The following is a 12585-nucleotide window of genomic DNA, read 5'->3' on the forward strand; positions in this document are numbered from 1 at the left end:
TGTAAACGGCCAATCACAGCGGCCGTTTACAGCGCGATCCCTGCCTCCAATGAGAGATGATCTGAAATGTAAACAATTGAGATCATCTCTCATTGCCGGTTCTCTCTCCTCACACAGAGACAGTGTGTGAGGAGAGAGAGATCTGTCAGCGATCTGTGAGTGTACCTGTGCGTTTTACTGTGCCCACAGTGCCCATCATTACAGTGCCCATCATTACAGTGCCCCATCAGTACAGTGCACCATCAGTACAGTGCCAATCGGTGCCCACCTGTGCCAATCGGTGCCCACCTGTCTGCCCAGCGGTGATCAGTGTCCAGCTGCACATCTGCACAATCAGTGCCCACCTGTGCCACCTCATCAGTGCCCACCTGTGCCACCTCATCAGTGCCCACCTGTGCCAATCAGTGCCCATCTGTGCTGCCTCAGTGCACATCTGTGCAATCAGTGCACATCTGTGCCGCCTCATCAGTGCCCATCTGTGATGCTCCATCTGTGCCGCCCCATCTGTGCCGCTCCATCTGTGCCACCCCATCTGTGCCGCCCCAACTGTGCCGTCCCATCAGTGCCCAGCTGTGCCACCTCATCAGTGCACATCTGTGCAATCTCAGTGCACATCTGTTCCGCCTCATCAGTGCCCATCTGTGCCGCCTCATCAGTGCCCACCTGTGCCACCTCATCAGTGCACATCTGTTCCACCTCATTAGTGCACATCTGTTCCACCTCATCAGTGCACATCTGTTCCACCTCATCAGTGCACATCTGTTCCACCTCATCAGTGCCCACCTGTGCCGCCTCATCAGTGCCCACCTGTGCCACCTCATCAGTGCACATCTGTTCCACCTCATCAGTGCCCCTCTGTGCCACCTCAGTGCCCATCTGTGCTCATCAGTGCCACCTCATCAGTGCCCATCAGTGCAGGCTTAGCAACCATGGCCAAAAGAAGCTTTTCCGCGGAGGAGGCGTACCAAATACTGTCCCAGGCCGACGAGAGCAACAGGGAGCTCTCTTTTTCGGATTCCCTTTCCGACTCCGATTCTGAGTCGGACATAAATTATGAGTCAGTCCTCAGTAGTGGAACACTGAGTGACTCAGAGGAGGAAGAGATTCGGCCCGCCAAACGAAGGCGTTCTTGTGGGGAGGCAGTGGCATCTACCAGCACCGCAGTCCCATCCACCAGCACGGCAGTCCCATCCACCATTACTGCAGTCCCATCCACCAGCACGGCAGTGCCATCCACCAGCACCACAGTACCTCGGCAAGAAAGGCCAAGGACCCATGCCAGCCTTCCCTATGCCCTGCAGAACCCCTTGTGGCTTCCTCCTAATTCAGGAGAAGCCAACATTCCCCCTTTCGCTGCCCAGCCAGGAGTCCAGGTGAACACGGAGAATTTTTCCCCAATAGATTTTTTTAAATTTATTTTTTACAGAGGACATGCTGTCAAGTATTGTGACCCAGTGCAACCTTTATGCACAGCAATTCATTTTGAGTAATCCAACATCCTACTATGCCCGTCCCTACGAATGGAGAGACCTAACGGTGGAGGAGTTGAAGGTTTTTTTTAGGGCTCACATTTAACATGGGACTCACAAAAAAAAAAACACTTTGCTGTCCTATTGGTCAACCCACCCCCTCCAACACATGCCAGTATACTCCAAGGTAATGCCCAGAAACAGATACCTCATGATATTGAGGTTTCTTCATTTCAACGACAATACCCAGTGCCCTCCCCGAAATGACCCAAACTATGATAGACTTTTCAAAATTCGTCCACTTTTAAATTATTTTTCTGCACTATTCCCCCTGCTGTTTACCCCGGACAAAAACATATGTGTGGATGAGTCCCTTGTTAAGTTTAGTGGCAGGCTTAAAATAAAGCAATATATTCCCAGTAAAAGGGCCCGCTATGGGGTGAAGGTATACAAATTATGTGACCGAGTCACAGGTTACTTGTATGCCTTCAAAGTGTATGAAGGGAAGGACACCCAGCTGCAACCCCCTAATTGCCCAGACTACTTGGGATCAAGCAGGAAAATTGTTTGGGACCTCACATACCCCCGTACTGGAGAAAGGCTACCACCTGTACGTAAATAACTTCTACACATCTCTGCCCCTGTTCCACAACCTTCATCGGAAGAAGACGCCTGCATGTGGTACCATCAAAAAGAACCGGAAGCTCTTTCCTCAAAGTCTAGTCAATAAAAAATTGAGAAAAGGAGAAACGGCGAGTCTACGAAACAACGAGATTTTGGCAGTGAAGTGGAGAGACAAAAGAGATGTGTACATGTTGTCTTCAATCCACGATGATACCTTCATGGAAATCCCCAGAAGAAATGGCCCCATACAGAAACCCAAATGCATCTTTGATTATAATTTGTTTATGGGGGGAGTCGACTTGAATGACCAGATGCTGGAACCGTACCTTGCTACAAGACGGACATACCATTGGTATAAGAAAGTCGCAATTTATTTTTTTCATTTGGCCATCTACAATTCATATGTCATTTATCGTAACTCCACCCAAAACCCCAAACGCTTCCTTGGCTACCAGGGGGAAGTTTTCACTGCCCTTACATTCCCGAACGGCCCCCCAGAAAATATCCGATCAGATGTTCTAAGTCGACTCTCCGAACGCCACTTTCCCGATAAGATCCCTCCCAAACCAACAGGCCAACGATGGCAAAAAAAGGTGTGTACCAGAGCAGGATTCAGAAGAGACACATCTTATTATTGTGCACAATGTCTTTCTGAACCAAGCCTCTACGTAGGTGAATGTTTTCGTCGTTACCATACTTCACTAAATTATTAGTGAAGTATGGTAAACGTAAGCCTCCTTTCCTGCAATTTACCCTCACACCCCTTATGCCACTGCCTCCCCTGTAACTGACCCTGGCTTGTTATTTGACCACGCTTCTGCCTAATGATTCTGTACATACCTCTGCCTGATCTGGAACTGACCCTGGACTGTTATTCGACCATGCTTCTGCCTAACGATTCTGCACATACCTCTGCCTGATCTGGAACTGACCCTGGACTGTTATTCGACCATGCTTCTGCCTAACGATTCTGTACATACATCTGCCTGATTTGGAACTGACCTTGGACTGTTTGACCATGATATTTGCCTGCCTCTTGGACTGATCTTGTACCCTGATACTGGACTAGTGTGATTCAACACAGGGGTCTCACATATGTGAGGGGCTCCAGAATTGTTTTTCTGGATGAAGAAAACTATTTTTTTTGTTTTCTCAATCCTAGATTAGGGTCTGGAGACTCAGAGGCTTCAAAGAGATTTGGGTGGGAGAAGCCTCTACCCCTGTCCCCATTCTGTCCTGAACGAGGCCCTACTTCTGCCTGTAGGACTTACTGCCGTCATGCCTCTGCCTGTCACACTGACCACACCACATGGACCTGCCTACTACCAGAACCAATATTTTTGGCACTGCGGACAATATCTCTGCCTGCACTGACCCTGGACTTTATATGGACAGTAACCCTGCCTGCTGCCTGGACAATTGTGTTCGCCGCTGCTGACCAAGTCCCTGCCTGCTGCCTGGACTAGTGCTATCCTCCTGTGTACAACTGCGCTACTACAACCACAGGTAATCTTTTTTGTTTACGCTTTGCTCAGCATAATGTATTTTGGGGTGTAATTCTTGGTATGTGCATGCTATGTGTCCCTGGAACACCTGACGGTGTTCCTTGCATGTTGGATCTCTGTATGTGGCCAGGCTGTGTAGAAGTCTCACACATGTGGTATCGCCATACTCAGGAGGAGTAGCATAATGTATTTTGGGGTGTCATTTTTGCTATCTAAATGCTATGTGTTGGAAATATCTTATAAATGGACATTTTCCAAAAACTTCTGGAAAAAAATAAACCATTCAAAAGACTCATTATGCCTCATAGATTATACGTTGGGGTGTTAGCTTTCCAAAATGGGGTCATTTTGTGGGTGTTTCCATTGTCCTGGTGCTCCAGGGCCTTCAAAAGTGTAATAGGTGGATGAGAAATGTGATGTGTAATTTATGCTCCTAGAACACCTGATGGTGCTCCATGCATGTTGGGCTTCTGTATGTGGCCAGGCAGTGAAAAAGTCCCACACATGTGGTATCGTAATACTCAGGAGGAGTAGCAGAATGTATTTTGGGGTGTAATTTTTGCTATCTAAATGCTATGTGTTGGAAATATCTTATAAACGGACAACTTTGTGTAAAAAAAAAATGCGTTTTCATTTTTTTCCACATTTTCCAAAAACTTCTGGAAAAAAAAAAAACATTCAAAAGACTCATTATGCCTCATAGATTATATGTTGGGGTGTTAGCTTTCCAAAATTGGGTCATTTTGTGGGTGTTTCCATGGTCCTGGTGCTCCAGGGCCTTCAAAAGTGTAATAGGTGGTTGAGAAATGTGATGTGTAATTTATGCTCCTAGAACACCTGATGGTGCTCCATGCATGTTGGGCCTCTGTATGTGGCCAGGCAGTGAAAAAGTCACACACATGTGGTATCGTAATACTCAGGAGGAGTAGCAGAATATATTTTGGGGTGTCATTTGTGGTATAAACATACCATGTGAGAGAAATAAGCTATTACAATGACAATTTTGTGGGGGGAAAAAAAAATCTTAATTTTGCAAAGAATTGTGGGAAAAAAATACAACTTCAAATAACTCACCAGGCCTCTAACTAAATACATTGAAATGTCTACTTTCCAAAAAGGGGTTATTTGGGGGGCATTTGTACTTTCCTGGCTTGTTAGGGTCTCAGGAAATGAGATAGGCCTCAGTACATCAGATGTGATAATTTTTTTATGATTTGCACCATAGTTTGTAGACTCTAAAACTTTCACACAGACCAAATAATTTCCACAAATTTTTGGTTATTTTTACCAAAGATATGTAGAAGTATAAATTGTGGCCAAAATTTATGAAGAAAAATTACGAATTTGCAAAATTTTATCACAGAAATTAGGAAAAATGCGTTTTTTTTCAAAATTTTCGGTCTTTTTTCATTTATAGCGCAAAAAATAAAAAACCCAGAGGTGATCAAATACCACCAAAATAAAGCTCTATTTGTATGAAAAAAAGGACAAAAAAATCATTTGAGTACAGTGTTGCATGACTGAGTAATTGTCGTTCAAAGTGTGAGAGCACTGAAAGCTGAAAATTGGTCTGGATAGGAGGGGAGTTTAAGTGCCTAGTAAGCAAGTGGTTAATCACCCGAGGTAAGCCGTGCCCCTAAAGGAGTGGTCATTTCCTAAGGTGCATAGCACCCTAAGAAAGAGCAAGCTATATATCTATATATAAAATGCCAAATTTATTAAACGCATCTAAAAAAACACACAGCTAAAACCTAAGTTATAAAAAACAGCACAAGCAACAGTACTTGCATTAAATTGTTTTTCTTATGTTGGCAGCTGCTCTCTTTGTTGAAATCTTCTCTTCTCTTAGATTAGGTCTTGGGATCCAAATGCAGATATATAAAACAAATACAAGAGGGCATCTCCATCTAGGTGTAGAGATGTATTAAAAAGAATAAAGAACAATAAAAATGCATTCATTACGTAAAATTAGACCAAGGCTTGTCATAATCCCATATAGAATTCTATAGGATCACCTTGGGATCACAATGAGGCTGCAGAGCTCCCAGACCCACAGCCATCTTGCTACACTCGCAAGCTGCTGCTGCCTATGTCCCAGCCTGAAGCCTGACAGCTGTACTTCCACTATCAGCTTCCCAGATGAACTCTGCTTCAGGCAGCCGCTTGCCTTGCCGAGCTCTGCAGCCTCATGGAGGTCTATATGGGTTTACGATAAGCATTGACCTACTTTTACCTAGCGAGTGCAATTTAATTGTCTTTTATTCCTTAATAAATCTCTGCACCTAGATGGTGTTTCCCTCTTGTGTTTGTTTTATCAATGTGTAGCACCCTCTATCTAGTGTAGGTGCTAGAGTAGGTTTTTTGTAGTGCAGGTAAATTTAAGCAGGCCTAGCCAAAAGCTAGGCCTGTTTGTTTTTATCTGTGGGCTAGGAGTGGCTTAGAGTAGGTTGGTGACTCACAGCTAATTTCATCTTTCGGTTACCTCCCTTCTGCTTCTAGAAGGAAGGTGGGGAAGAAAGGTGCAGCTGTCTGGGGTGTTCTAAGGAGCCCTGACCAATCCCCAACCTGGATTGGCAGGGAGCAGGCCTCCTTAAATACCTGGAGCCAACCCAGCTGGGGAGGAGTTGTTCAGGTGGAAGAACTGGAGATGGAGTAGGCTGCCAGGGCCTTGGGGGAAGCCCCCTACTCTGGGGAGGTTGACCTTGGGCCAGGGGCTTGGAGCTGAACAGGAACCCCACACAACCCAAGGGGTGTCCTGAACAGGAGCATCAGAGGACAGTGGGGAATACTGCTGGGCAAGTCTCCAGGAGGGATCCATCAGGTGTCGGTGAGTGACAGACACAGTCGGAAGAGCTGGGAGAGGCATGCCGGAGCGGACTGGGAGTGTGCAGTCGGAGATGGATGTAGAGCCAGCAGGAGAGACTGTGATGTTACTGGCAGTGAAGTCGGGCCACTGCAGTCGAGAGGGCTGTCAGGATCTGCAAAGGATTGATGGTGATCAGTAGTCCACCAAAGAGGGCAGCTGGCGCCAGAACTGTCTCTTGCTAAGCTATAGGGGCCCACGGTCCCTACCTGTATTAAGGAACTTTGCTAAGGCCTGGCTGAAACCAGGGTTAGACCTAACCATGTGCTAGCTGCGCTTCAGGCAGCCGCTTGCCTGCCGAGCTCTGCAGCCTCATGGTGGTCCTATGGAGGTCTATATGGGTTTACGACATGCATTGATCTACTTTTACCTAGCAAGCGGAATTTAATTGTCTTTTATTCCTTAATAAATCTCTGCACCTAGATGGTGGTGCCCTCTTGTGTTTGTTGTATCAATGTGTAGCACCCTCTACCTAGTGTAGGTGCTAGAGTAAGTTTTTTGTAGTGCAGGTAAATTTAAGCAGGCCTAGCCAAAAGCTAGGCCTGTTTGTTTTTATCTGTGGGCTGGGAGTGGCTTAGAATAGGTTGGTGACTCACAGCTAGTTTAATCTTTTGGTTACCTCCCTTCTGCTTCTAGAAGGAAGGTGGGGAAGAAAGGTGGAGCTATCTGGGGTGTTCTAAGGAGCCCTGACCAATCCCCAACCTGGATTGGCAGGGGTCAGGCCTCCTTAAATACCTAGAGCCAGCCCAGCTGGGGAGGAGTTGTTCAGGTGGAAGAACTGGAGATGGAGTATTAGGTTGCCAGGGCCATGGAGGAAGCCCCCTACTCTGGGGGGGGGGGGGTTGACCTTGGGCCAGGGGCTCAGAGCTGAACAGGAACCCCACACAACCCAAGGGGTGTCCTGAACAGGAGCATCAGAGGACAGCGGGGAATACTGCTGGGCAAGTCTCCAGGAGGGATCCATCAGGTGGTGTCGGTGAGTGTCAGACACAGTCGGAAGAGCTGGGAGAGGCATGCTGGAGCGGACTGGGAGTGTGCAGTCGGAGATGTGGGGCTGGGCAAGGTGACAGGTGGGCCACATCACTCAGCAGCCCCTACGGGGGTAAGCTACAAGTAAAAATGCTGGAGCAGGCAGAGCTTTCATTAATCTGCCCATCCTCCATTCACAGAGCACTTGATGGAAGGGATAGTACAGATTCTATGAATGGAGGTGGGGGCAGAAAGGTTGGGCATAGTTGGCACTCTTGACAAATCCCTTTGACAGGTCTGGTGGCTGTATTAGCTGCCACAGCACTAGAAGATTTCTGGGGTATGGAGGTTAGGGAGAACACAAGGGACACTTGTCATTAAATGTAAGTACTGTCCATTGTGATTTTTTTTTTTTATTGCAACTGCATCCACAGGTTGACACAGGTTGGAACTATATAATAAATGTATTGGTTTGATCAGATGCAACATTGCAGCCAGCATACTGAAGCATATATAGATGAATGAGACGATGTACAATATGCTATGTCTGTGTGGGATAATCTCACTTATGACATCTATGATACAAATTTATTTACTATAATGTCAGCATAAACCTTATACCTCAGCATATTATATAGATCAAAGCCCAGACCTAATTTTCAATGAATAATGAGTTGAATGTTCATGAGCTATAATGGCATCTGGTTTATCTATTGCACATGGATATGTAAATCACACATTGACCCTGATTTACGAAGGGAGTAGAGAATTTTTTGTTTCCAGTAGATTTTCATTTCATCTCAGTGAATGAGGTGCAACAAAATTAAAACTCACTTTGCAAATAATACCCAATTATGTTTACTGAAATTAAAAAAAAAACTTGTCTGCACAGGAATGGATGATTGAAGTTAGTAAAATTTCAGTCCATTCACTATGCTAAGTCAAAACGTACTTTGCTAAGAAAAAATTCTCTTACCTTAGTGAATACGGTGACGTTGTTCTGACTTCAATCATCAAAATATGTGCAAATCTATTTTTTATTATTTAATTTCAATGCACATTATTGGGTCTTTTTCGCATAGTGAATTTTAACTTTGTTTTATTTCATTCATTAAGATAAGTGAATATTGACTCTACAAAGCAATATTTCACTTTGAAAGTGAAATATTTAGTAAATCAACTTCATTGTTTAATATCTGCCAATCAACCGTGCAACTATACAGAACTTCTTGTATATAAGATTAGACAAGGATGTGCAGAAAATCTTGTATGTCCAAATCCCTGTTGCCAGTCTAGAACACATTTTATGTTATGACTTTACATTGCTATAATCGTGTTTTATGCCCTGTGCGGCTTTGCAACAAGTTATTAATTGAGGATATACTATTTTTTTGAGGCTAACATTTTTAGAATGTTTTTCTGTAACAATTTTGAAAACTGTTAAACTAATGGGGATGCATGTTGCTGTGTTTTTTTTAGATGCATTTAATGAATTTGGGCTTTTATGTATACCTTGCTATAACTCAAACAATTACTACTCAGTGGTTAAGGAAATACATTCAAGAATACCACTCACCTCAAGAGCTTAAGCAATTGGCAACTGTAGAAGTCACAGTAGGTATTGTTTTGGGGGGGGGGGGTATATGCTGCAAAGCTATATAAATAAACCCAGTGACTCCAGCCATGTACATGTTTCTATTGTTTTCGATATTGTGGTCTTTGTGGCATTGTCAGGTGTTTTTCTCTCAGAAGTATTTTACTCTTTAATAAGCTTGTGACTAAGGCCTAGTACACACTAGTAGTTTTTGTTCAACCCAGCAGATCTGAATGTAAAAACTGACATGAGCTGCTGTACTGACCATGTGATGTTAGTACAGCGATCTTCCCTGCCGTGCTATTGTGCTCTGACAGGGGGACGCCCTCCCCTGAAAAACACTCCATTCGGGAGCCAATCGGCAGACCCTTTTCGGTCATGCCCCACCGACAGAAGCCAGTTTCTGTCTGATAGGCTGCAGTACACACAGGCCGAATGTTGGCCAGGTTCTATTGAACTGGCCAATGCCGCCCGACATTCGGCCTGTGTCTACTAGGCTTTAGGAACATGGGAAACTAAAGAGGATGTCATCCAAAAAAGTTTCTCTAACTTTGGCCAGAGTAGTAAAGGATTGAAACTCCTGTCAGGAAATGAGGGAAAAGCATAATAGGGTTCACAGACGGAAATAAAAATCTGACAGGGTTTCTATAGCTCTCCTAACCTAGTAAAGAAAATCATTGTTATATTTGTCTGTGTTGCTGTTGGAGAGTTCCCCACACTTCCTGTCTGGTAAAACATCGTTAGCAGAACAGGAAGTGAAGTTACATCTCTCTACCGGAGCCCTGTATAGCAGTATAAACGTCTCCATCCAAAAGAAAAAAAAAAATGGCTGGACATACAACTGGATTGCACTTGGATGGTTATAACCCAGAAGTGTTTCATTTTTCACTAATATTTTTATCCCAGGAAAGTTTATGTCATCCCATTTAATGTGAACAGATGTAAAAATGACATGCCGTAAGAAGCTGTGTGGATTATTAATGGCACTATAGATAAAACACAATATATGCAGTTAAAAACAGATGAAAATACTACCCAATACTGACATCTAGTACACATCATGCTATCATGTGACTTTTTCCAGATGTGTCTTGTTGATACATGTCACATGCCTTATACTCTCCATCATATTGTCTTTTTGCCTTTGCATGTGGTATTCAAGCGGTTAAAACGAGCTCATGGCTGTTGTCTCTTTACAGCCGGTGATCAACTTTCAGGTAAACTTTCAGGGCAACTGTAAGTCACTTTTACGGGGCTCTGGAAGTGCAACCTGCACCTGGTTTCAGATTCTCCTGTTCCTTCAGGGAGTCCAAGACCACCTTACACTGCTTAAAATTTCAAAGTAGGAGAAGATAGGGGAAGATCTGTTTCTCAAGCCCCTCTGCGACCAATAAATCCAAAAGCAGGTTTTTTTTTGTCATTTACAGGTTCAGAGCTGTCATTTCCTGGTTACTGTAGCTGAGGTAGCAGCTAATCAAGCATGGCAGGTGAGAGATTTGGGGTCTAATAGATCACTGATGTCCCCCATAAAGAGGACCTTTCACCTGCCCAAGTGATCGCATAGGAGGCTTTTTAGCCCCCTTTTGATAGCAATTAAGTAAAATAAAGAAAAAACTTTTTTTTAATCAAATTCAAAAAGTAATTAAAAAATTAAAAGCACCCTAACCCCCATACACACCCCAGTGCAAACAAGCAGTGCATGGAGTGCACGTGTATCTAATCATAAATTGCACTACACATGTGGGGTTTTGTCCTGAACATAGGAGTGAAAGCAATAGTTCTAGGGTCATAATTCAGGGTCAACTCAAAAATGTGTTTTTTAAAAAAAAAAAAAGCGTTGCCTATAGAAACCATTGCAACATAGTTTTTGCGATTTCCAGGGTATGCACAATTTTAAGGCTCGACATGTTTGAAATCTATTTACCCAATTCAACCCCATCTTTTAAAATGTATCAAAAAAATGGTTTCATATGTGTTTTTTTGTACTAAAATTAATTTACTGTAACTTTAGGCTATGTAAAATTTGTGCAATATAAGAAATTGATTCCAGGGTTTCTTTTATTCACAGAATATATAATTCTTTGGGAGTTTAAAGTAATTTCCAGTGAAAAATGCAGAATTTACCACTTGCACAAAAAATTAAACAATTGCCCCAGTAGAAAATTGCTTAAAGTTTACAGATCAATGAAGAATGCATTAGCACTTAATACCATGTCACAAACATTTAATGGTCCTTAGCTAAATAATATTGTTATCATTATAACATATAGGGTCCCTGTTTCAATTCACATACAACATATGTAGCCAATGTGATGTTGGAGTTTTTGTGATGTTGGAGTTTTAGAAAGGCATTAAAATATTGATAGGCTTGCTAGCTTCTTTCAAAGATTCCAATGGCAAGATTTGTGACCTAATTAGTGAATCCGTAATTCCGCACAAGAATGTTCATAAGGTGTCACATGCTTCTAGCTAAGCTCCCCATCTATTTATTTATCTATTCCACAGAATGAAGAATCAGGAGAATATAAGATCGTCATTTGGGTTTTTTAATGCCTGCAGCATGTGTGCAGACCAGGAAGAACTGGTAAAGATCTTGACACTGAATTACCTAAGAGATATTTATGTCAGCAAGTGACTCACTTGCCAGTAACTATGGCATGACTGTAGGATCACAAGGGTGTGAACTAAAGATTGCAAACATTTAGAAAAGATTTTTACATGCATGTTATTATTACATTATTAGCAGACTTTATGTAAAATTCAAGTCCCTCAAACCTTTAAATTATTCATTTAGAGCTTACCTGTAAGAGACGTTGGTAGAGTCAAAAGTAATAACAGAGGTAGCAACATTATATAAAAGGCTGCTATTGCTATTAGCTGACATCACAGCTTGTATGTGACTCTTGTATAGAAAGCATTAGGTGAGTTTTGCGTGGAGCTTGTACAGAATGAAGAGGACAGTCATTCCCTGACGATATCATTATCTGGACTGGTAACACGTTAGTTGTCGTAGCAGCATTTCCTTGGGTCATATGCCTCACCCTTGTTACTTTTACTCTTTGGTAACACCTGTAATACAAATGCAGTACGAGAGTGGAGGAGGAGGAGGCATACAGTAAAAGGAGGAGGAGGAGGTCTGATTGTGAAAATCAGGAATGAGGACTCTGGTTACCTATGAGAAAGCACACATATACAGTACTATGAAGAATTTCATAGTTTTTAATACCTCCATTATTCTAAAGTTTGTTCTTTGAATGAACTGTGCACCGTTTAGTCAAACTGATAAATGTGTGCTCAGAGGTAATGTGAAGCTGAACTCCATTCAAACACCTAAATACTCAGCTGACATACAGTATCTCACAAAAGTGAGTACACCCCTCACATTTTTGCAAATATTTTATTATACCTTTTCATGTGACAACACTGAAGAAATGACACTTTGCTACAATGTAAAGTAGTGAGTGTACAGCTTGTATAACAGTGTAAATTTGCTGTCCCCTCAAAATAACTCAACACACAGCCATTAATGTCTAAACTGCTGGCAACAAAAGTGATTACGCC

General features: G+C 43.0%; 1 protein-coding gene across 2 annotated transcripts in view; it reads right to left on the minus strand.

Annotated features, from left to right (window-relative positions):
• The window catches only part of LOC141140313 (interleukin-20 receptor subunit alpha-like), a 150179-nt gene extending 138045 nt beyond the window's left edge, over positions 1–12134 (minus strand). For both annotated transcript variants that reach the window (XM_073627353.1, XM_073627352.1), the window contains exon 1: positions 11826–12134. In XM_073627353.1, coding sequence (XP_073483454.1) covers positions 11826–11874 — 49 coding nt within the window. In that variant the 5' untranslated portion in view covers positions 11875–12134. The remainder of the gene's footprint in view (positions 1–11825) is intronic.
• Positions 12135–12585: the final 451 nt, after the last annotated feature.

Source organism: Aquarana catesbeiana, linkage group LG04, assembly GCF_042186555.1.
Source record: "Aquarana catesbeiana isolate 2022-GZ linkage group LG04, ASM4218655v1, whole genome shotgun sequence".
NCBI classification, from domain to species: Eukaryota; Metazoa; Chordata; class Amphibia; order Anura; family Ranidae; genus Aquarana; species Aquarana catesbeiana.